The following is a 23,867-nucleotide window of genomic DNA, read 5'->3' as shown; positions in this document are numbered from 1 at the left end:
AATATTGGAACATTTGTACAGAAGTGCGTCCCCGACATAGCCTTAGATAGAAATGTAGGTCAACGTCAAATCCGAAAGGAGAAATAGACAACTCTACGAGGCACAAGCTCTCTCCTGCCAAAGGTTTAATGACGCGGTACCTGATGTCGTTCGTCACCGTTCTCTTGTCACAATTTCTTAAGAGAGGACACAACTACATCGTCACACAATCGTAAGCACACATTAATTCGGTTTGGAACATCAATTCTAAACAACGACAGAAAGAAGCAAGTATCTGGTATTATCTGTCGCTAGGCTCTCGTGGTTTTCGAGCCCACGGCCGAAAATAAAAACCGGCCGCTACCTCAGAATGCCAACCAAAGAGGCGTGTATAAAACTTGTGTGATAAATCTCCACGCACGTTAAAAAACCCATGTGTCTCCCAGTCCAAAAACGCCTTCCCATGCCCTGCCCAACGTGACAAGAAACATATACGTCCAGCATAATCGTACAGGTCCCCTCCAAGCCCCAAAGTCAAAAAGTCATACAGGGGGCTGTAGTGGCCGTCTTTTTATAGCAACCGAAGCAGAAAAAAAGCATCACTAGAGAGTGATGCCTGGTATTCAGAGAATTTTGTCATCCTTTCTTTTGTTTTTTGTTTTTTAAAACCCCTCCCATGACCTCCCTTTAACCAATAATCTCTTGATCCTGTGCCAGCTCTTCCTTGTGCTCCGTCTCTGGCTGAATCATTTGCTCTTCAGCATTCTCATCCACAAATTTTCTCTCGCTGACATGCTCTCCCTGGCCTGGTGTCCAGACCTTGTCCTTGAAGCCTCCTTGCTGACCCTCCTCGTGGGCGAAGGGGCAGGTAGGATTTAAGCAGGGAGTGTATTTGCACTTTGTCGTGACATGTGTAAACTTGCAGTTTGGTGTAGTGCAGCCTGCACCGTTGCGGCAGAGAGGCATCGAGGGGTGCTTGAACGGGCATCGAGGGTTTTGACAGTTAGGGAAGAACTTGCATTCCTGTTCGCTCTGGTGCGCAAGTCTTGCGGCCGGTGAGGGATGGCGTCCGACACACTTGCGGTTCTTGCAGGCGGCGCCAAAGGTGCAAACATCGTTGACATCGACAGAAACTCCCGGGGGCGCTGCTGGCGACTGATGCGCAAATTTGCAGTCCTTGTTGGTGCAGTGAAGGTTGTATTTGCAAACAGTCTCGTCTGGGTTCGGAGGCTCGCGCTTGCCCATGTCAGCATCTTCGCCTTCGGCGCCCGTCTCCATGTTCGAGTCCTCCCCGTTGGCGTCGGCCTGACCCTGACCTTGGCCTCTGCGAAAGTTATTCTTGTGGCGAGGGTCCTGGGTCCTCTCAAATAGAGACTTTCCTCCTCGTCGCTGGTGGCCAAAACCCCGGTTTCCGTTGTTCATCATCTGTTGAGACAGCTCCAACATCATTTGGCTCTGCTGTTCTAGCATGGCCATTACGTCGATCTGAGTAGGCTGGCCTTGCATCCCCCATTGCGGGAACGCAGGTCCGCCAGCAACACCGGGCATTGCGCCGGCCTGCATGCCTCTGTTGTTGTTGTTGTGATTCCGCATCATGCCGCCGCGACCTCCGCGTGGGCCAGTAGGGGGAGCACGCCCATGTGTGTCGATTCTTCCGCTGCCCCCACGAACTCGATGAAGCACGTTGTCATTTGATCGGTCCATGGCTTTGGACATTTGCCCGAACATTCGCTTGTCCCGTCCTCCCCTGAAGTTGCCGTTGCCGTTGCGCATTGAGCGGGGACCGGTGGGCCTACAAAAAAGCTCCAGTTAGCTCCAGCAACACCACAGATGAAGCATCAGAGCTTCAGTCAATGCAAACAAGAAGAAAAGGTACTTACGCGTTCAGTTCGGGCGCACCGTGAGAGCCCATATCAGTGTCCATATCTCCACCTGCGGCGTCGCCTGAGAAGTCGCCCATGGAGTCACCGCCGTTTCCTTGTCCGCCATGCGCGTTGAGCATGTGAACTTGGTCGAATAGCCATTTGGAGAATTCGTGAACGACAGGGTCATCGAGCGGCAGACTTAGGAGATCTCCAGACAGCTCGGCAGCAATCTGGTCTTGCGTTTTGCCATTGACAAGCATGAGAATGATGTACTCGGCGAGTGCGGAGTCGTCGCTACCGCCCGTGCCCCATCCAACCTCAACCAGCTTCGGCGGGATCGCAGCACTCAGTGCATCCGCCAGCGGCGTGCCGAGGCCAATCTCGATAGACATGGTGTCGAGGTAAGGATCGTTGTGTCTGGACGACCAGTGCGACGGTGGTTCTTTGCTCGTGTCCAACTTCTGAGACGCGTTTATCTAGGCGGCGGGAGGTGATCGCGCGGCAGAGAGATTCTCGGGTTTGGGGCGCCTCTTTAAACAGGCGGATAAGCGTGGAAATATCGCAAGGTCGTATGCAATTGTGAGTGAATGCTGGAATGGCGAAAATCAGCCTGCTCTGGCTCACATGTAGCAGATGAGGTTCACAAAGTTCTTCTTGACTGCTAGGCAACTCGAAAGAATGGGTCGGATTGGTGTCACGTGATGCGATATCACTGGTGGCGAAAAGGTTTGTCATCAGCTTTGCCGGTGGCTGAGTACATGTGAGCTACTGGCTCTAGTGATGAATTGTAATCATGGCAGCTTTGATTTCATTGTGAATCCGGTAGACTTTTCTGGTTCTCTGCGGCTGACTGTTCAACTTTACCAGGATTTGGGCTTTGTGCGTGGTCGTTTCCGTTGTATTACGCAGTACTTTATTGGCATTTCTCCCAAAAACGGAAGCCTTTCATGCGGCAGTTGGAGTCTCACGTGCCATCCTGCGGCCTCCTCCAAGCAGTGAGTATCTGCGCTCTTATATTAATAGTATCATCAGTGCCTGAACTTGGCGGAGGGCATGAAGCACCGTTCAAGTCTGTGCATTCACTTCCAAAAGTTTGTATCAACGTGAAGGATCTATTTTGGGAGTGCAATTCTCACGACAGCAAAGAAACAGCTACGACAAAGAATTGAGTGCTCTTTGTGGCATTCTTCCAAGAGAAGAGACCTGGTCTATATTTAGCTCTTTGTTCTCTCTCTGGATTTTATAAATAGGTGATTGACTGAGGATCTTCGGCGCTTTGTTCGTCAACCTTGAAGATATCTCAAAGAGGTTCTCTGCGGAGCCAGTAAAGCCAAGTACTGGGTACCTCGTATTACGATTTGGCCCCTTCCAATTCGGCAATCTGGGGTTACAGACTCCCCCACAATGTGCCGGTCCTCATCACGATCTACCTACTGTATGTAGATGTCTTACTCGTACAGCTAGTATACCACTCGCGCCAGAGATTGCAACGGTTGCTCCATTTCCACCAACGTATACGGATCCTCGTATACTTTGGTCGGATTGGAAGCTCTCGGTGCCAGGTTTGGAACGGGATCCTATGAATATGGCAATCTAGAGCAATGTACTGCAGATTGCGGCCAGGCACATTAGAGTCCTTGGAACAAAGAGCCATACAGCTGTGCTTTATCGATAGCTTGCTGGTTCGTGTCACCGAGGCGGACATTAGGTTATAAATGAAACGCCAGCTGGTACTTGGCATCTCTCATCTCGCAAGACACCCCAACTGCAGAGCACAGAGCTCTCTACTCCATACCAAGTATTAACAATAGGTGTGCCGTACTAGACATCAAGCCTCAAGACTCCAAGTTCAGCTGGTTAGTAGTGGGGTAAATGCATGCGTTCGGATAGCCTTCCAGGCGAGAGATGATTCGAAATGAGTATACGCTTGGTCATGAGATATAGTAGCTACAAGGAAACCCTGGCGATGTCTCCAGATAAGATTGGCCATGAAAGCAAGCATCCATATCAAACTGGCTTGCATTATGTATCATCGCGTCCAGCTTTCTCGATAGTCTAGCAAAAGATTGGACCTGAGAACCATCCGGATTTGACGCGATACCACGAGCCAGTGTTACATGCCGCTTCGCCGGAGATGCCCATGTCTGAGCAGCGCTATGGAGTGTAACCTAGCGAGATGGTCGAAGGGTTGAGATGGAGACTTGCAAATCAAGCATCGTCGGTTCAGCAGCAGTTTAGCCTCTCAGGCCTAGCGGCATGTCCCGCATACTAGGTACTGTACTACACGCCACAGGAGGGGCCTGGAGAGGTGAGGTTACAATCGCGCCAAGGGTACGGCCTGTTATACCGTCTGGTGCTTTTGAAAGTAACGAGATAGTCTATGTACCAAAATGCGAGAACGGAGTAGTGCTGTTTGCAAACAGGTACGTAATACAGGGGTGTGCCGTAGTAACAATTCAGCACAATAGGCCAGTTGTACTACCAGTCTGCTGTATCTCTCTCATCGTTGCGCCCTTGTGTAAGTAGAGGGACGGGTTGATATCAAATCTCTACCTATGGAGCCGACGATATGGACTGGACCCTCTGTTCAACGTCGCTCTAGACAGGGGCCGTGATAGCTGCGATTACACGTAGTACTGTGGTGTAAGTACGGGGCAACTCTGCTCCGCAAGTGCTGCTGCTGGGCCGTAATGATTCAACTGATCCATTCTCGTACATGCAGTCCAGCAGATTGCTCAGGGTCATCATTGTGAGTGATGTAAGGTGCTGTATTTAGCACTTATCTTGGTATCTATCAGGGGGTCCATACCTCTGAGCAAGCATACAGAGGGTTATTGTAGAGCAACTCGTACTGGCAGTAAGCACCATGAGCGATGGTAATTTAACTCGATCCCAGGCACGGCGGCGATAAAGACAGCACCGATGAAGCTCCCAAATTATCGCTAGCAATGCAACGCCCATCTGTCAGCTTCACACAAGCAACAGCGCTGTCAACTCTCGACTTCAATTTCCGCCCACGGCTCAAGGCCCCGCAAAATAACCCGGCAAACCACCGAACTGGCCATTGACAGATGCCTGATGCAGACTAACGCCTCATCAAAAGGGCAGCCCCCGGACTAAGGCTTATCCGCCACTGATTGGCTCGCGATAACGGGCCGTGGAGAGGCGTCCCCGCATGATGATCGCAATCAGGGATTCTCCAACCATGTGCCGTTACAACCACACAAGAGAACGAGACACGGCCCTAGCAGATGCTTTAGCGACCACAGAAACAAAGTCCCGGGGCCGTTGCGGCATACAGCGCCACTAGCTGATTTCCTGGCCGGCGAAAAAGAGCGGCTTTGGCCTCTGTGGCCGCTCAGTCGATGGCGACACGGGCAATGTCTGGGACAATGGATCGAGTGACCTCTGGATGCAACAGCACTGCAGCTTCAGCTCTTGGCCTCGATCGGTCCATCGGTACAAGATGAAGCTGATTAAACGCTTGGTTCTTTGTCGGCGCTCTACTGATGCTGGAGCATGGAGTAGCCAGTCCCATTGCCCAGATCTCTCGTCAGATCCCACCCCTGTCGAAATATCATTGTCTGTGTTTCAAGTTGCCAGCAGTATTCGGACCACGGAGTATATCGTACTTGCAGGGGTGCTTCTACAGCAGCTAATTTGTCCGACTTGCCAATCTCAGCGGGCACCCTTTGCCTGGATGATGGAATGATGGACGGGCATGTACGAGGACTCACAGGGAGTCGCTGTGGGATGCTCGCACCTGGCTCAACTCGATTTATTCAGCATTCGCCTTAATCGTCGCCTTCTTTTTCTTTCTTTTTGCCATTGGCGTCTCTTGCCAAGCATTGTTTTCTGCAAGCAAAAAAAGTCTTAGCGAAGGAGATGCGTGCTGTTGGTTGTTGTGCGTGGGGAGTGCGTCCAATTAACACCACCAAAAAAAGGTTGACTTAAAGTAACGTTGCCCTCACAAGTTACCCAAGTCAACTCGGCCCCCGGCAGAACGCCACAGCTTCACCATCAACAGGGAAGTCTCGTCCATGTCTGGAGCACATGCTCAGCCTCAGCTTCTGCCCAGCAGCCAGTCTCCCTGCTGCCGACCTGCCGAGCCGCTGGGATCTGGGAATGGACAGGCATCAGCTGCCTCTTTACACGCGTGCCATGTAGCATTGGCCTCTGGATCGTTGAATTTGTCTTGCCAGTCGCGTGTCAAGGGTCATGGTCCATCCTAGCGCATAACGTCTTTTGGGGGAGGCATGCCCATTTTAGAGATCCGCACATCCCTTCGAGGAACCGTGTTGCTGGCCAGCTATTTAAATATTCGGTTGGCCCCCCGTGTCCGAGAGCTGTAGCAGTGCTGGCAGGACGACATCTCCACCATAGAGTCGACTCATTGCTGGCATACGGAGCATTCCAATCTTACTCGTAGTAGTGTTATTGCCATCGCTCATCATGCTGCCCAAGGCGATCATCGCGATTGCCGCATTGGCTTTCAGCCCAGCAAATGCGCTGTGGCCCATTCCTCAGAAGATCTCGACTGGAGACAGCGTGCTCTTTATTGACCAGGCTGTTAGGGTGACTTACAATGGAGTACCGGTATGTCTATGAAGAAGACGATGATGATATTTGATATACGCATGCATAGACCTCAGAGACTAACACTTTGGCAATAGATCATCCCTATCGGCTACAACCCACCGGCCAGCTCCAACTTCGATAGCAGGCAAATCGTCCAAGGCGCTGTCTCACGCGCTTTCCAAAACATCTTCAGCACCAACTATGTGCCATGGAAGCTTCACCCGCGTAACAGCAACTTTGAGCCGAAGGTGGCCCCTCAGAACCGAATCCAGTCCATCTCAATTCAGCAGACTGGAAAGGATACTTCCAAGACGTTCAAGCCGCGCGCCGGAGACGTTGATGAGTCGTACTCTTTGACCATTTCCAAGAATGGACAGGTCAACATCAGTGCCAAGTCTTCTACTGGTGTGCTGCACGCCCTCGAGACCTTCTCGCAGCTTTTCTACAAGCACTCTGCTGGACCTTTCTACTACACGACTCAGGCACCCGTGTCCATCACAGACGCACCCAAATACCCCCACCGTGGCATCATGCTTGACCTTGCCCGTAACTATCAAACCATTGATGACATCAAGAGGACCATTGACGCCATGTCGTGGAACAAGCTTAACCGCCTGCACTTGCACATCACCGACTCTCAGTCGTGGCCGCTGGTGATCCCCTCGCTGCCTAAGCTGTCCCAGGCCGGTGCCTACCACCCCAGCCTCGTCTACACTCCCGCAGACCTTGCTGGCATTTTCCAGTACGGTGTCGCCCGCGGTGTTGAGGTCATTACGGAGATCGATATGCCTGGCCACATCGGTGTTATCGAGCTCGCTTACAGCGATCTCATTGTTGCCTATGAAGAGATGCCTTACCAGTACTACTGCGCCGAGCCACCTTGCGGTGCCTTTTCCATCAACAACACCAAGGTGTACAGCTTCCTCGACACCCTGTTCGACGACCTTTTGCCTCGCGTCGCTCCTTACAGCGCATACTTCCACACCGGTGGTGACGAGCTCAACGCTAACGACTCCATGCTCGACTCCCACATCAAGAGCAACGAGACCTCCGTTCTGCAACCCCTGCTGCAAAAGTTCATCAACTTTGCCCACTCCAAGGTCCGTGCCGCGGGCTTGTCGCCATTTGTCTGGGAGGAGATGGTCACCACCTGGAACCTGACCCTCGGCAGCGACACCGTTGTCCAGTCGTGGCTGGGTGGCGATGCCGTCAAGAACCTGGCTGAGAGCGGCCATAAGGTCATTGACACCGACTACAACTTCTACGTAAGTTTATACTTTGAAAATCGAGATGCGACTTGAAGGATAACTAACGAAATACGCATGTATAGTACTTGGACTGCGGCCGTGGTCAATGGGTCAACTTCCCTCCAGGAGACTCCTACAACACCTACTACCCATTCAACGACTGGTGCCAGCCCACCAAGAACTGGAGGCTCATCTACTCTCACGACCCTGCAGCCAACGTGTCTGCTTCGGCTGCCAAGAACGTCCTGGGAGGAGAGCTTGCCATTTGGAGCGAGATGATTGACGCCAGCAACCTGGACAACATCATCTGGCCTCGTGGCAGCGCCGCCGGTGAGGTTTGGTGGTCCGGCAATACCGATGCCTCTGGTGAGCAGCGCAGCCAGCTGGACGTTGTTCCTCGTCTGAACGAGTTCCGAGAACGCTTGCTTGCTCGTGGTGTCAGCGCGTTCCCCATCCAGATGACCTACTGCACTCAGCTCAACGCCACTGCCTGCACACTATTTTAAGTCTAAGATGACTTTTTCTTTTATTGGGCAGGGTTTTTTCTATTTTTCACGTATTATCATTAGTGTACAGTGATTAAAACAGGTATGGCTTAAGAGGAGCTGGGAGGGTATCCGGCTTGGGGCGGTATATTATTAACTGTATATAATTCAAATTCATCTACATATATGTTATGACATGCAAAATTCGTCAGGCTGCGTCGTATCTCTCTATAATTTCCGTAATGAGGATGTGATTAATTATTTAGGGAGACGCTTAGACTCAAGCCCACCCAGTAGGCATCAATACACTGACTTAGACTTTTGGTGTATTTCTATCTTCCCGAGACAATTTGAAGGCACAAAAGCTTAATTATTACCTAGATCTGGGTACCTGGACCAGGGCCAATCTAGCAAGGAGTAATAGTACCAACTAATGCAAGTTACTTTCTCATCTACGGTATGCCGTCATACTTACCTACCAGGTAGATTTGGAGGTAATACTAGTAGGTCAGATTCAATAGGTGGTGCAAGATTCTACAAAGGGGTTCATCTCTTTATAAACCTCAGGAGGCATGTGATACTCCAGCAACCTATTAGGCAAACTATCCGAATCGTTATCCGGATTTCGGTTATAAACACCAAATTCGTCTTGACTATACAGAATACTATTTGCGATGGATCAGGACGAAGCAACGGCCGATTCAGTGCCGACAATTGGATTTACAAATATCGAAGACTTGGTCAGAGAAAAGCATTCCCAGCAAGGAGATGCACTGCGCGTAACAAGTATGTCTGTCAATAGTTTCTATCTCTAACTCCCTTTTCTTACTCATTTCCAGACGTATCTCTGGCAGATTTCAACAAGATAGACGAAGAGTACGAATGTAACAAGATCCGCATCTCCCAATATCTCGAGTCCTCCCAATGTATGCTGGTGTCCATCCCCACAACTGCCCACGAAGTGCTTCACCTGGGGCTAGAGAGAACGATTATCATTCAACTCCATCAGATGGGATTGGATAAGGACTGGGGTCTCACAGGAGCGGTGACTTGTTACAGCCAAGGGTTTCGTTCCGGCAGTGGCAATGGGAGCGCGGGATCGGCAGACTCGTCGATGACGCCGTATAGAAAGGGGCAATATAGAGGTTTTCCTACCTTTATGATCGAAGCTGGATGCTCTTGGTCTTTAGCCAGCATGCGGGCCAAGGCCAAATGGTGGTTTCGGGTCTCAAATCACACTGTCAAGACTGTTCTTTTGGCAAAGCTGGACGAGAGTCGGCTTACCATCTTCTTGGAGAGGTGGGAGGAGAGACAGCAGGAGCAAACTGGTGAGGGAGAGGCAGAATGGGAGGCGGTTTGTCAACAGACCATTACCATTTCTGATACTGGTGCGAATCCGCCAGTGTATCGAGTGACTGGTGGTGATTTGATGCTAAATCTCAAACTGCTGCTTCTGGATAGTTCGCTCCAGGAAGAGGAATGCGTTGTTATGACTACTGACGATTTCCAAGATTATGCTGGACAAGTGCTTGAGTATGCCCTAGGGCGACATGCTGTATCGAGATGACTTATGGGCTCAGAGGAGCTATAATTTATTTGATATTTGTGACTAATATAGTTACTCTTGTCTAGTAGAGATATCTACGTCTAGTAGATTTGCTTATATCTAGTACATTTATCTTTTCAAGTAACCATAAACAAGTTAGACATCATCTCCCAAAGAAATTAGTCTGATACGCCCTCTCCTAGACACTTTCTCCCCCTAGTCCTCAAGAGCCTCTTCCCAAACCATCTCCGCATAGTCTTGCAAGCGGTGGGCAGAAATCACCACATCTCTCTCTCCTTCACCCGGATCCCTCAAAAACAACAACCGAAAACTCAGCTCCAAGTCACCAGATATCTGATACGCTATCGGTTCATCGCTAGTCTTCGTAATCGTAACCACCTGCTGACAAGACGGCACTCCTTCAGACCCCCATCGTGTTGTTGCCGCTCCTTCACGAATCCCTCGTGGCCTCTCTTCCCACTTTTCAATAACTGTCATCTGTCGTCCGGGATAAAACTTTGCCAATAGCACAATCTTTACATCGTGGTTAGAGATTTTAAACCACCACTTCGCCTTGGCCTGCATAATCGCCAAAGACCGAGTACACCCTGCCTCGACAACAAGAGTGGGAAATGCACCGCGTCCACGTCGTTCTGGCCGCGGCCCTCCCGAAGAATCTGGTTCTCCGCTACTCCCTCCGCCATCACCATCATGGCCGACGCTAGTATTTCCAAGTTCTTCACCAGAGGAGAGACCCCCGTGGTAGAAACTCGTGGCTCCCATGGGTTTCCATGCGTCACCAAGGCCCATGACGAACAGGTTGTATATAACCTCCATGTATAGCCATATATGAAGTTGCACGTGGGCTCCCGTGTTCAAACACACAAGAAGCCGCCGAGAATCTTCGTCGTACCAGTTGAAGCGGAATTTGCGTCCACGAGCCTCCCGTTTTCGCTCCAACATACCAAAGGTATCAGGAGACACGTCTAGATTGTGAGAAGAGAAGAGGAAAAGCCATGTTAGTATTCAGAGTACCGTTGCGGAGGGTTGAGTTCAAACACACTCGTTACAAGCAGTGTATCTACTTCTCCTCTAGATTCCACTTCGTAGGATCTGGATTCAATAGAGTCAATAGCTCGGAATAGCTGCTGCCCGCTGATGAACCGGACGACTGGCATCGCAGACTCGTTTTCTCCGTCTAGAGACCCCGGCAACATTGATAGATCCATGCTGCTGTTGGCTAAATTTGGATGAACAATGACATCGGTGACCAAAATGCCTGAATATATGGCTGCCAAATAGAGAATAACGTTTAACTTAGGCAGCCCAAAGTAGAAATACATAAATTCAATAGAATTTACAGGCATCATTAACTTCACGGTGTGGCGTATCCCCCTCTCGATATACTTTCATAGATTCTTCCATCATCTAGCGCTCCTTGGTCAAACTGACAGCCCCCCTGTTTCCCACCTTTCCCTAATCGCACCAGGAGGGTGAAGAGCCATATCTCGTTCTTTAAATGGGCCTTGAAGGAGTACCCTATACGGCGGATATTCTATAAATCTCGCCCACTTCCAATCTTCTGGGTCTCGGCACTGTCCCACCTGATGGTAGGCGGTGATCGTGATAGACCAGCCGTCGACTACCGGTCCCAAAGAAACCTGCTCCTCAAATTAGTTACCTCCGTATATTACACACAGCGTCAACGATACTTCCCTGTCCAAGACGATCCTGTATCCTCTCCTGCACCTCACCGCGCTCAACCGTGGTAATGTAGTCCGTTAAGCACACATTGCAGGATCCCGGCCCATTTTGGCAATCCTCGAAAGGCAACAACTCGTTTGACTCATATTCCCCCGGCTCCAACAGCTCTGGCATACTGCGGAAACGATCACGAGTTAAGTGGTTGCAAATACCAGACCATCCCCTGTCAATGATATCCCGTAATGTAGTTCCTCTCCCTGCAAGCGAATGCGTGATACAGAGGAAAAGTTCATCGCCAATAATCCTTGCGGATGGGGTTTCCTGCCAGAATGGCTCGTCCGGTTCGTTCCTAGCTATGGCTGGAAAGGCAATACTTTCCAGAGGTAGTCCTTTTGGGGAACCATAGAAGTGACGGTTCATGACAAGACGTGCATGGATATAGATCCTGTTGTTGTATCAGGCAACTAATTTTAGAGGTGCTTCTTGAAGGGATACCTACAGTTTATAGGAGGATGCGTTATTCGGCATAAAAATATTACAGTAGTGGTAGCGCTTGCAGCTGCTGTAATGGCTGTAATGGAATAGATCTGCGAGATGCCATGGCTGCGGGAAGCGGTGGAGATTTCGACAAGTTGGACAATAGAAGAACCTATCACCGAGATCTTTCTCTAGCAATAGCAATAGATCTTTCCGCGACTGATCACATAGTTTCACTGCGTCCCTGTCAAAGAAAGAAAAGAGAGTTTTGCAAGTTAGCGAGAGGGCAATGAGGGATTCAGGGGATGAAGACAGCCGAGACGCGATCAGTAATAGGATCTCGGGGGGCAGGTTTAGAAGCGGTGGTAGAGGCGGAGGCGTATGCCTGAAGATGCAAGAAAGAAACTGGCCCATTGCTCAGATATATGAAAGAGTTCAAAGTGGAAGAATCATGAGCTACATACATACAAACGTCATAAGGGGAGGGTATCAAGAAGCCCTGCACGTGATGTTTGTGCCGCAGCAAAGTCAAATACCTCCAAGCCAACACAAGTACTTAGCCAACGGGATCAAAACACGACAAGTCAGCCTTACACGATGCTTCTATTATCTGCGTGGGTATGTAACCTGTGTGTATAAGCCGTCCACAACATCTTCCCACACACAATCTCTCCTCCTCTCTCCTCCCTCTCCCCCTTTTCCAATAGAGCCCTCACCTATTAAAATGCCGTGCAACACCTAGAACCACATCAAGGACAAGAAAGAAAAAAAAAATAAGAAATCCCATAATCCTTAATTTCATCCCAGCTGACCAAAAAAGGAAAAAGAAAAAATCCCATACATGCTATACACTACGCAGGCCCAATGACGCTCGCGTCCCCGGTTCCAGTCTTGACCGACCACAAATCTCGCGACCATCCCATCTCCCGCTGCTTCTTGCTGCCAGATCCAGATGGCCTCTTCTCTCCGGTGGCAATGGCCAGCGCCTTGCTGCAGGCGGCAAAGGCCTCGACGAGCTCCGTCATGCGCTTAGCGTCGGCGAAGACGTCCTTGAGGTCTGATTCGCGTTCGGCTACCAAGGCGGCGAGCTCCATACATTCCAAAAGGTTCTCCCGTGACAAGCCAGTGCCGGCGAAATGTAGAGCGCTGATGTACGCCAAGATGGTCTCTGGTAGGTAGGCAGCTCGAATATCCTGTAGCTCGGCATCACCAGCTATACGAGAAACTTAGTTAGCAATCATGTATGACGGATATATGCAACATCAAAGCCAGAACATACCCTTGATTGCTGGCATCAGCCATCCCTTCAGTAAGGGCTTCATGTAATCCTTGACGTTCTTGATTGATTCACCCGCCGGACCCCAAAATTCCCGATCTCCATGTGACAGCCTACACCAGGATTTGTCAGTGAATCCAGCTTTATATCCCTAAGAATGGGCAGTTACATACTCAGTAGAGATGAGCATCAATGAAGCAATTGTCTCCAGGCCATCTAGAGCCTTGACGAGAGCTTCAAGTCCGCGGAAAATTCGTGCCTCCGCCTGCACCTGCTCGGGGCTCATGTTGGAGACCTCGCTGCGCTCCAGCAGCTTAGCCCAAAAGTCGGCATCCTCATACCAAATGTCTTCAGTTTCTTCCTGTCCCGAAATCCCCTGAATAATCTTTTCGAATGATATCCTCTCATAGAGCCGTCGGGCAGCTCCCAAGCGTCCGGAACCTGTCAAACTGTCAGTCACATAATCCCTAAATCGCATCATAACTAAGACCCGCGAGTAAACTTACGCAAGAAGAACTTGTAAACCTTTGTTCCCATAAAAAAGACATCGGCCCACTTTCCATCCACCATCAAGAGCCACTCCAAGGAACGGATAACATGGTCATCGCCGCTCGACACGACACCCTCCTCATAGCCAAAGAAGTCTGCCTTTATCAGCTTCCCAAACTGTGGTGTTGAGGGTCCATCGCTGATGATGCTAAAGCCAGCTTGCTGGGGAGCCTTGTCGCCCAATGCCTCGTAAAAGAGCACAACCTGCCTGTCCACAAACTTCAAGACGTCGATACCGGCCTTCTTTATCAGCTTCAACTGCAATAAGCGCTGTTCGGGGTCTTCCTCGTGAATCAAATTCCAGCTCAGAACGTCATATTGCCTGGGTGCCTCCAGTATTGAGCAGTACAGAGGGATAAGCTCTGGGAGACCAGCACGACGCAAGTAATCAGTATACCCCGCCAAGATACTCTCCTGAGAAAATGTCAACTGGGGTGGTGGTGAAAAGTTGGAGACCTTTTTCTGAGCACCGCCAAACTTCTTCATCAGGGCTGTGAGCACATAGACGTGTGACACAATGCGAAGCCCATCATCCTGATCTAGGCTAAAGTACTTCTTCTTCACAACACCAGAGTTAATGGGCTCAGATGAAGGCAGAAGAATGGATTTGCCGTTTGAGTTGGCGTCCGCAATCATGACAAGTCCTTGTTCGTACAAGTGGCGCTCAACATCCCTGGCAATAAACGCGGCTTGCAGAGCTTTACTAGGCTCCGTCGCCTCGTCATGAGTCCTTGGCTGAGACTCTAGCGAACGAACAAGGCGCTTCTCAACTCCTTGTGGCTTTCCCAAGAATTGAACAGCGTCAAAGGAGGGGAAGTTCTGAGTTAATGTCGAGGTCACATTTGGCGGACATCGGCTCAGTACGTAGCTGTCAAACTGGGTTCGTAAAAGTGCGTTGTAGTTGGCAAAGAGAAAGTCGTCCCATCTCCGGGCAATCTTCTCAACACTGGTGATATCGCCAGAGAGTAAACCATACACCGCACGTTCGTAATCATCCGAGCCCCCCTGTCGAGCCAAGGCAAAGCACATGCGTCTCCAGAGAGCCAGAGACTCGGGCTTCAAGTCGTCAACAGGGACAGTCTGGTCCTCGGAGAGAAGCATGGCAGACATGGAAACAGCCCGCCACATCTCCGTCCGCTCCTGGCACCACTCGCGCAGTTCCTCGAGGCTGCTACCACGGCGAAGGTGTTCAAAACAGCCAAGCCAAATCGCACGCTCAAAGTACTCGTCTGCAGGCTCGAGCTTTCGTCCCTGGCGGGTGATGGCATCGGGGTCCAGCTGCGTAATTAGGGGAGCACCATCTTTATTGACATGAGATTCCATGACTCTAGGCTGTTGGCGATCCAGCAGCCCGTTCCATGCCGTCAAATTCTTCCGTAGCTTAATCGTCGCTCGGGTGTGAAGCCAGCCATGTGCAATGATATCCCCTCGGTCGGCCTGTTTCAGAAGATCCCGGGCCAAGTCGTCAATATCCGGGCCATCGGCCGCGTTGCTCTGAAGCCACTGCAGCACCGCATGGCGCTCTCGAGCCAAGGGATCCGAATTCAGAAACTCGAGCAGCAAATCGGACTGCGTCGAGCCTGTGTCCATTTCTATTGCCGGCCGGTCGTCTGTCTTTGCTTCTGGAGTTGCGTAGCGTAGGGGGAGTAGTCGTCGGATAAGGTCCCAGGTCTGCACTTCCTTTTCCAGCTGCTTAACCTCGTCAGCCTCCCCAGAGAGACCATCCCCATCGGCCGTCTCGATCTCATCAGCATCCATATCTACATCTTCGTAGCCGCTGCGAGCTCGCTTCGGCCGCGCCTGTTGCAGTCGTCGGACCGCATTTTCGTAGTACTTCCGAGGGAGGTCGAGGATTCGGGCTCGTTTGTCTTCCTGCGATAGGAATGGCGAGAGACAGTTGTCAAGGGCGTTGGCAAATTCTTCCACCTCGGGGCCGACATTGAGGTCGAACACAAGCGCTTGTTCCATCTTGATTTCCGCGTCGCGCACGCAGAGTGCCTATGTGTTGCTCAAAAGGATGGATAGGGGAAAATACACGTCCAGGGCTCTGCGATTTGTCGATCTCGCCGTCGAAAGATCCAACCAGACGAACCCAATAGAGTCTGGCTGGCGTCCAAGTGCCGGAACTTTCAGGGCGTTGACCTTGGCCGCATAACCCAAATGTGAGTCGCAATTGGTCGTCCAGGAGAAGTACGGTGTCGTAACAGTGATCGAGAGGTCCCTCGTCCGCTGAAGGAGTTCGCTATGATGCCTGGCGAGATCGTGGGTTTACCAGCGCAGAAATTCAGCACCTTCAATATTTTGTTGCTTCAAGGCGCGCTTGAGCTCGCACACGAACGGCTTCTGGACGCTAAAGGCAGCGCTAGACTCTGATAGGTCCTTGGTCGAGTGTACATAGCACTCAGGCTTCTTAGACGCCTAGAAGGAAGTACTCGGTACTAGTCACTTGAGAATCACAAGCAGCGACCAAAGGTGGAACTCTTTCGGCATACTGCGATATGCAACAAACCGGGGCTCCGTGCGTTGGTGAATCCGACTACTACTGCAAATTTTCATCACACTCTTTTTTTTTTCTTTTTCTCTTTTCTTCTTCATCATAATGTCATCGGCATTCGTATTAGAGTCTCGGAATAAGCGTTCAATGCTTGTTCAGGTCCTATAAGGATCTCTTGCGTGCTCAACGATCGCCTAGAAAAATCGCTCCTCATTAAGTTGCCTGAAATTCTCTACACTGGTTGACACACCATACGATGAGCGTACATATCTTCCTCTCGCCTCTCCTGCCTTTATATGGTACATGGTACAATTCTATCTGGGTACACTACTAGGTATCTCGTAAGATGTCACGCGTGTCTAAATGCGTCGTAGAAGCAGTCTGTGGTCGCGAACTGCGTGTTTTGCCCTGCTGCGTCTTCATTTCCCTTCCTTTTGCTGCTGGATCTTCAAACGAAGTAATTTCGGCTTTGGACAGCTTGGAGAGGTAGCATCGTCGCCGTAACGCTGGTAGAAGGCGTCACAGCATTCGTACAACGCCTTGATGGCATTCTGGCACCGAGCCTCGTTGTAGTTGTTTTTGGAGAGACAATCTATGGTCATTTCAGCTCTCAAGTTCTTCTTGGGCGAGTACATATCTCCAAATTATGTGGTTTGTGTGGTATGATTGCCTACCCTGGATGGCACACTGAGAATGCGAGGAAAGCCCATCTCGTCAGCACTTCGAGATTCGACGTAACACCTATTTGCTAAAACTCACTGCTCGAGGATGACACGGCGGGCGTGCCTCCACGTCGTCTTTGGGAGATGGCTGCAATACCAATGTCTGTGATCAGCTGCTGAAATGATACATGCTGGCGAGTAATGACGCCAAAGCGGTAGGATTCTCACAACGAACCATTACTGGATAGGATCTAACAAGCCAACAAGTTCCTCAAATAAGGTAACTCAAGTATAGTGAGATCTCAATGGCAGAATAAAATATCGCTAATCTCCGATTGATGTAAAAAGAAGCCCAAGTCTCGAATCAATCATCCATCCCAAGCGAGTTTCAAGGCCAAGTTCCTCGTCACTGATGTCATCCGTAGCCGTGAACTTTTTAGCGCCCAAAGTACTGCAAACCCCCGGCCTTTAGTCACACAGGCACCTAATCACGCCCCGACAAGCGCTATAACCTCAGCGCTCCAGCGTGCGCACAATCACTCAAGCTCAGCGGTGCAAGATACTGTGCCTGCCGCGCTGTACCTTTTCCGAGCCTCAGCCGCCCAATCAGATGCCTCGCTCCCCACTTCTTGCCTCGATGCACTGCTAAAACATCAGGCCGCCTCATTCGCCTTGCCATCGCATCACTTTTCGCCCAGCCTAATCGTTTCCTTTCCACTTCTTCCCACATACACTCTCACAAACCAAAGCAAAGGAATCGAAATCCCCAACCTCTCGAAACCGCACCTTTCAAAATATACACGCGCGCGCGCGACGCAAAACCACACAGCAAACATGTCCGAAAACGACCAGAACCAGTCCCCAGGCGATGGCCAGGCCCCTCCCCCCAACACCGAGCACCTCAACATCAAGGTCACCGACAACAACAACGAGGTCTTCTTCAAGATCAAGCGCAGCACCAAGCTCGAGAAGCTCATGACGGCCTTTTGCGAGCGCCAGGGCAAGTCCCTCAACTCGGTGCGGTTCCTGTTTGACGGCACGCGAGTGCAGCCGACGGATACCCCGGACGCGGTATGCCTTGTTCCCCCCTCCCCCTCCTGCCTCAGTCCTTCTTTCTCTTCGCCATTTGTATGTCTACAGTGTTGCTAACGTGATTATTTGTTTGTTTGCACGCGTTAGCTCGAGATGGCAGACGGCGACACTCTCGAAGTGCATCAAGAACAGGTCGGAGGACGTCTGCTGGGATGACGCTACAAAAAGATCAAGGGCGGACGGGAGATGATGATACCAAGTCGGAGAGGAGAGAAGCAGAAAGATAGAAGTCGGAGGGACATGTGCGTCAGAGCTGGGTAATTTGGGTCGCATTCTACCTCCCACACTATCTACCGTGGTTTGTGTAATACATTAGAGCAGAGCAGAGAGAGAGAGAGAGACAGTCAGAGTCAGAGAGGGAACCCGCTATTCTACGACGTCGATTCAAGAGCCAAAACGGCTCTTTCTTTACGCCCTTTCGTCCTTTCTTGTTTTCCTTTCTCTCTTCCATAATACGGCAGCGGCGCATCGGTTCGGAAAGGTGGAAAATGGTTCTTTTTTACACGAGGTCAAAGTGCAATTACAGCCGTAAGCCGGTTTTACCTAGTTCACCATTATCCCAAATGCTTTGCTACCCATCCCAGTGCCGTCCTCCCTTTAACTTGAAAAAGAAAGAAAAAGAAAAAAACGCCTTGTTCAAAATGAAATACGCAAAATGTGTTAGTGGCATCATCGCATCGTCTTTAGAATTTGAGCTCCCTGGACCGGCAATTGGTGCAGAGAATAATGGCGCCCGTTGCAGTCTCTTTGGGGAATATCTGCCCATCGTCGAACCCTCCCTTGCACTCGTGGCAGCGGAAGCAATGCTCGTGCCACTCGCCTCCCAGCGCCTTGATATATTGGCCAATGACCGCTGTCTTGCACATCTTGCACTTGGGCGCACGGCGTTCCGTCCGCTTTGTCTGGCAATTGATACACCATGCGTAGCCGTCCTTCTCAATGTGTGTCATGCCATGCTCAAACGGGTCGCCGCACTCGGCGCAGAAGAAATGACCATAATGCCAATGGGCCCCAAGCGCCACAATATGCTCCCCAAGGATGGGAGTCGTGCAGTGCTTGCAGCGTGGAGCGAAGAGTTCGTGCCAGTCGAGATGGCAATAGAAGCGGAGTCGTTCGTCTCCGTCTTCCGCCATGGTCATGCCAGGCTTCTCATCCAATATCTCACCCGCCGCTCGACGCCGAATCCTCTCCACACGCTCAGCCCGTGATGCCTCGGGCTCTGGACTGATCTCCATGGCTTCAAGTCTGGTGTTACAGGTGTAGCAGCGGAAACAGTGAGGGTGGAAGCGTTCAGGAGACCCAGCCAGAGCCACAAACTTGCCCTCGATGGGGCGCTGGCATTGGTTGCAGACGGTTCCCGCTGGCCTAATGGGACCTGATGCTGGTGACCAGTGGCCTCGCGGCTGCGGTAGGTCGCGCGTGCCCTGAGGCCCACGAGCCCCTGGTGTTGGGAGAGGGCGTGCGCCTCTCACCGAGCCTCTCACAGGCGAGTCCCTCGGCGTTGAAATGCTGGGAATGCTACGGCGACCCGGCGCTTCATCAACTGAAATAGACGGGACGTTGATTGCGGGTATCGGCCGCTTTGGGGCCTCATCCGGTTCCTCTATCGAGATGGATGGCACACTCCCGCTCGTCTGCGCCCGTGGTCTCGGCGAAGGGTCTTCCGCCACAACAATGCTAGGGATCTCCATAGGCCGCGATGGCGTTTGGGGCTGGGATTGAGCTTGGGACTGAGACTGGGACTGGGACCGGAAGCGGTTTGATGCTGGCGTTGTCGGGTCTGGTCGGTCTGAACTGGCATCAGTGGACGAAGACTCCTCCGGGGCTTTCCAGTTCGTATCGAAGCTTACAATGGGCCTTCCAGGGCTGTCGCTGACTGCAGTAGGTTCCGGGAGTCTAGAACTGCGGTCCTTCAGCCTCATGCTAGTAGCTTCGCGGATATCCTGACTGCGAATCTCGACTCCATTCAGATGCTGTCCATCAGAGGGCTTCTGACCGTTGACAACGGGAGTGTTGACTTGATATTGAGCGTTGCGAGATCGAGTTGGGGGATTCCTGTGTATTTCTATGCGTTCCAATCGCTTGGTCGGGCTTGTCTCTCCTTGATTGCGCGGGAAGGGAACCCGTCCGATCGTATTGGACGGCTTAGGATTCAGCGAAACGGGCGAATCACCGCTGGGAGGGGTCGTTGTCGTGGGTCCGTCGCCTGACTGGGCTTCGGGCTCTTCCCATATCTGATCACCAGAGAACGGTCGTTCGACTTCCCCACTGATATTTCTCTTCATGCTGCTGCGCCGGCCTGTGAACCGCCCTCCGACATTTCCATATGATTTTGCCTTGGTTGGAGACTCGTCGGTACGTGCTTGTGCTTTTGCTTCGGGGGATCCGTTTTGTCGAGAGCCGTTTTCTTCTTCCGATGAAGTAGTCGAGTATGAGTTCCTGTTCACTTTGTTCGTGCCGGACGGCTCTTCTCCCTGCCCCACGGCAGCTGCCCGGGCATGTGCGTAGCTGTCCTTTCTAAGATGCGGTCGGTACCGGTACGCACCCTCGGGTGGCCGGGGTTTGACTCCATGCTGATGTTCCCATACGAGCTCAGCGGCTTCGTTGAGGGCAGCGTTGTAGATACGGGTCTCGTCGTCCTCGACAGCAGGATCGTTATCAGGAGAAGCCTTTCTGCTCTCTCGGAAATCCATTTCTTCCATGGCATCTCGCAGAGACGATGCCTCCTCTCTTTCCATCCATCGGCGGCCCCTCTCCATATAACTAGCCGTGGGCACAACTGTATCGGGCTTGATTGGAGGTGGCGTTGGGCTGGTGGGATAGTAGTCGCGGCTTCGGGAGCTGATGGTAGACAAGCGAGTTGATGCCATGCTCCCGGCAATGAGGCTGGGCGTGTGCGACTGAGACCGCTGATGGCCTAGCTGATGAGCCGTATCTTGTGACGTCGTCGATGCATCGTAGCTAATGTTACTGAGACTATTTCGATTTACCTGCGGACGGTTGCTGGGAGGCGGTGGCCTGGCACCACCGGGTCTCACCACGGGCTTGCTTCGAAGGTTTGCGAGATAGTTTGCTGCTCACGACGGTTTGGAGATTAGCGACTAGCCTGAACCATCGGTCAATCCACCCTCCCTGTATCCTGTATGTCGTACCGAATTCATCCTTTGTCATGTATGATGGCGACGGCGGCGTCGCCCTCCGTGACCTGACCTCACCAGCTTGCCTCATGTTCGTTTCGTTGGACGCGGATCGTAACGAAATGAAGGCAAACGGCCGGTCTCAGAAGGGAGGTACGAGGGCTTTATGTGTGCCGTCGACCTGTTCTGAGGTACCGGAGGCTGTTGGCGGTGACGGGAAGCTAATTAGAGAGGTCGCATGCGAGGCGTGACGTTTTGTATGCAAACCTTACAGGTATGTGCTCGGTACTGTGTCAATGGAGTTGTGCAAGTCATCATTGGGGGTGGGGGTTGACGGGGCAACCCCTTGGCATGTTCCGAGACACCCCAGAACTAGGCGCCTATTGCCTTTGCCGTAGCGGTGCGTAGCGCTGGCCAGTAGCGCTGTGTGCCTGTAATCTGCACCGCTAGCCGGCACAGCTCAGCTGCTAATATAGCGCCACCCAAGTTCTGCGTTGGCATCCATCCTTTAAATGATGGTTATGTGAGCATAAAGCATAAAACAGCACGACTTGACTAAGGCGCAACCTTGTCAAGCCATCCATCAATGGTAAAGGGAGTGAAGAGATTTGTTAACAGGGGGGACGCTATGGTACAGTACAGCGGGCTTTGGAAAGTTCCAGATCGCTGCCAGAAATACTATGTACAAGGAACTGATACGGGTTGGGCAATGTCACCATGGGAACGGCCAATAACTTCAAGCTTCCTCCCCCCCCTTTGCACCTCCGTGCCTGTGCTTGTGCCTGGCGACTAGGGACGCCTGTCCGACTATGGGGATGCCCACTCGCCTTACTACCACCGGAGTTCGCCTTTGACGCCCTTTTCTGGCTCTGCTGGGGCTTTTGCCAGCGCAGGGTCTGCGAAGCCGAGATTCTTGAACTCGTCCCGAGCCATCAGATTTCTTAATTTTGCCGATACGTTAGCCCATGGCAATGTCTTACTGCTCTGTTCTCTCTCTCTTTTCTTTACCTATCCATTCTGCATGACAGATACGCCTTGGCCAAATTGCGACATTCGTCTTCGTTGACACCACGGACTTTCTTCATGCAAGCAAGGTAGCTGGTCATGGCCTTCTTGCACTCGCCTAGTCCAGTTAGACAACTGAGCCATCCAGGAGAGGCGGGAAAATGGACTGAACCACTGCAGCGGGCTTACCATCGTGGTCCAAGGGGAAGCTCCCTCGCTGTGGCCTATGGAGACGGCGGGTCAGCCAACTCCTGAGCTTCAAATCAACGGCGAGAGAACACGTACGGGGTTGGCTTGGTTGTTGGCAGCGCTCCAGGGCTGCCGAAGGTACTCATTTCTCCAGGTGCCGCACCAGGGGCATATCCCTTTTTTCGTTTCTTTTTTTTGAGATGAGACTTGAAAGGCACGGCTGTCACGCATGATGGTTGTCGAAAGCGGTGGGGCCGGGCCCCGATAGAGCGGCACGCATTGCTTAGCTAAACTTGACCCTGACGCTTTAGCAATTGTGGCGAATCAGATTGCATAGCTGCATACGGAGTACAAGCATTTAATACTGCCTTGGCCTCATTGGGATGACAACATCCGAGCGACGGAGGGTTTGGACCGTGGATGGGCGAGTTCTGATCAGGCGCTTTGCGTTGCTTTTTGCACGGTATGGATATGGGATGGCACAATGTCTCCGCAGCAGACTCACGACAATTGTCAAATCCAATCAGTGACTGTCGTGGGAGCAGCCAGAAGCAGATTCTGCTCCCTTGCATTGCTTGCAGGGCTCCCTCTGGGTCTTGGAACGGACCATTCGCGTTGTGACACACTGCAAGCCAACTCAACCGCTAGCTGCATCAGTCGTGTTTTTTCGGTCGACTGCGGTATCCACAGGCGCCCAACCAGAGACAGTCAAACAGTGTTCAAGCAGGCGACGATTGGCAGACTCGAAAGAGCCCGTTGTCGCAGTATCGGGTCGGAAAGCATCGTCGGGTTGGCGAATGGACACTCCGTTGTCGGGCCGCGGGTGTGAATGAGAGAACCAATATTCTTGTGTGCTGTAGCACAATCAGGTGAGCGGCGTTGTGCGCAGTATGACATCTTGTCTTGGTCTGAGAAGCGGCTTTCACACGCAAGCTGAAGTTGAAGCATTAGCCGGAAACTAATCTAGGATTCAAGGGTTATGGTTCGACACTGTAATCAAAGTTGTCATGTCGAATTTGTGCTACATGGTGAATCATCAATAGCTCTTCCAAGGAGCGCGCTAGAGCTGGTTATGACCTGTAGCGGGTTAGCAGCTCGTATCTTGTCTATTAAATGGATGATGCCGGCTCTACGTATATAACGAACCCGACATGACGGACGAGATATCTAGCGTTCCGTCTCATGTATGCCGGAATGCTAGATGACCTACTCCGTAATCCATCCAGCTTCAGTAGAGAGAGAGATGAAGAACAAGCCTGGGTATTCACGGAATAGCCCTAAATGCCCCGTGAGCTCAACAAAAATCAAACAGAATAAACTAAACATGCAATCGTATTCCCGCAATATGTATGGCAGCCCATCTCTCACATGCCGTCTCCAGTTAGGCTTCTGCCCATGCCTTGCCCTCAACCGTTTATCTCATCAGATATCTGGAGAAATGGGGGGCGTTTGAACAAAGGGAGGCTGAGGTTGAGGTTCTCGGTACTGCCAGTGTCCCACGGATCTGCACATAACGCCCGGTATCTGGTACCTGTGGCGTTGAGAGGCAAGCCATTAACCAGCCCCACCCTTTACACGTGAA

At 51.6% G+C, this 23,867-nt stretch overlaps 9 protein-coding genes across 9 annotated transcripts; 3 read left to right on the top strand and 6 right to left on the bottom strand.

The window, feature by feature from the left end:
• Window positions 1–226: 226 nt before the first annotated feature.
• On the bottom strand, window positions 227–2,475 carry V8C40DRAFT_246151 (zinc finger CCCH domain-containing protein). The gene is made up of 2 exons (XM_083216060.1): window positions 1,860–2,475; window positions 227–1,771 (listed from the first exon to the last, which is right to left on the bottom strand). The coding sequence occupies exons 1-2, from the start codon at window positions 2,234–2,236 to the stop codon at window positions 667–669; spliced, it is 1,482 nt and encodes a 493-aa protein (XP_083072399.1). The 5' UTR covers window positions 2,237–2,475; the 3' UTR covers window positions 227–666.
• A 3,711-nt stretch (window positions 2,476–6,186) lies between these two features.
• V8C40DRAFT_22205 (beta-N-acetylhexosaminidase) lies at window positions 6,187–8,263 on the top strand. Its single transcript, XM_083212223.1, has 3 exons — window positions 6,187–6,440; window positions 6,518–7,687; window positions 7,753–8,263. Exons 1-3 carry the CDS (start codon window positions 6,297–6,299, stop codon window positions 8,173–8,175), a joined length of 1,737 nt encoding a protein of 578 aa, XP_083072398.1. The 5' UTR covers window positions 6,187–6,296; the 3' UTR covers window positions 8,176–8,263.
• Window positions 8,264–8,828: 565 nt separating this feature from the next.
• V8C40DRAFT_279702 (uncharacterized protein) lies at window positions 8,829–9,721 on the top strand (the record flags this gene model as incomplete). Its single annotated transcript, XM_083221277.1, has 2 exons — window positions 8,829–8,940; window positions 8,994–9,721. 2 exons carry the CDS (start codon window positions 8,829–8,831, stop codon window positions 9,719–9,721), a joined length of 840 nt encoding a protein of 279 aa, XP_083072397.1.
• Window positions 9,722–9,916: 195 nt separating this feature from the next.
• V8C40DRAFT_266292 (uncharacterized protein) lies at window positions 9,917–10,929 on the bottom strand (the record flags this gene model as incomplete). Its single annotated transcript, XM_083219745.1, has 2 exons — window positions 9,917–10,686; window positions 10,764–10,929. The coding sequence occupies 2 exons, from the start codon at window positions 10,927–10,929 to the stop codon at window positions 9,917–9,919; spliced, it is 936 nt and encodes a 311-aa protein (XP_083072396.1).
• A 1,407-nt stretch (window positions 10,930–12,336) lies between these two features.
• On the bottom strand, window positions 12,337–16,087 carry V8C40DRAFT_246142 (uncharacterized protein). The gene is made up of 4 exons (XM_083216059.1): window positions 13,664–16,087; window positions 13,331–13,598; window positions 13,161–13,270; window positions 12,337–13,094 (listed from the first exon to the last, which is right to left on the bottom strand). Exons 1-4 carry the CDS (start codon window positions 15,672–15,674, stop codon window positions 12,733–12,735), a joined length of 2,751 nt encoding a protein of 916 aa, XP_083072395.1. The 5' UTR covers window positions 15,675–16,087; the 3' UTR covers window positions 12,337–12,732.
• Window positions 16,088–16,295: 208 nt separating this feature from the next.
• On the bottom strand, window positions 16,296–17,417 carry V8C40DRAFT_246139 (uncharacterized protein). The gene is made up of 4 exons (XM_083216058.1): window positions 17,098–17,417; window positions 16,960–17,010; window positions 16,875–16,887; window positions 16,296–16,792 (listed from the first exon to the last, which is right to left on the bottom strand). The coding sequence occupies exons 1-4, from the start codon at window positions 17,098–17,100 to the stop codon at window positions 16,620–16,622; spliced, it is 240 nt and encodes a 79-aa protein (XP_083072394.1). The 5' UTR covers window positions 17,101–17,417; the 3' UTR covers window positions 16,296–16,619.
• Window positions 17,418–17,559: 142 nt separating this feature from the next.
• On the top strand, window positions 17,560–18,647 carry V8C40DRAFT_246138 (SUMO family protein SMT3). The gene is made up of 2 exons (XM_083216057.1): window positions 17,560–17,933; window positions 18,042–18,647. The coding sequence occupies exons 1-2, from the start codon at window positions 17,697–17,699 to the stop codon at window positions 18,108–18,110; spliced, it is 306 nt and encodes a 101-aa protein (XP_083072393.1). The 5' UTR covers window positions 17,560–17,696; the 3' UTR covers window positions 18,111–18,647.
• V8C40DRAFT_246133 (LIM domain-containing protein) lies at window positions 18,252–21,450 on the bottom strand. The gene is made up of 2 exons (XM_083216056.1): window positions 21,107–21,450; window positions 18,252–21,027 (listed from the first exon to the last, which is right to left on the bottom strand). The coding sequence occupies exons 1-2, from the start codon at window positions 21,180–21,182 to the stop codon at window positions 18,638–18,640; spliced, it is 2,466 nt and encodes an 821-aa protein (XP_083072392.1). The 5' UTR covers window positions 21,183–21,450; the 3' UTR covers window positions 18,252–18,637.
• Window positions 21,451–21,922: 472 nt separating this feature from the next.
• Window positions 21,923–22,431, bottom strand: V8C40DRAFT_266288 (uncharacterized protein; the record flags this gene model as incomplete). Its single annotated transcript, XM_083219744.1, has 4 exons — window positions 21,923–22,031; window positions 22,124–22,214; window positions 22,286–22,320; window positions 22,382–22,431. 4 exons carry the CDS (start codon window positions 22,429–22,431, stop codon window positions 21,923–21,925), a joined length of 285 nt encoding a protein of 94 aa, XP_083072391.1.
• Window positions 22,432–23,867: the final 1,436 nt, after the last annotated feature.

The sequence above is a fragment of the Trichoderma camerunense genome, assembly GCF_050948025.1.
Source record: "Trichoderma camerunense strain CBS 138272 chromosome Unknown V8C40scaffold_10, whole genome shotgun sequence".
NCBI lineage: Eukaryota > Fungi > Ascomycota > Sordariomycetes > Hypocreales > Hypocreaceae > Trichoderma > Trichoderma camerunense.
Note: the sequence above shows the minus strand (reverse complement) of the source record. Positions and strands in the feature narration are given on the sequence as shown.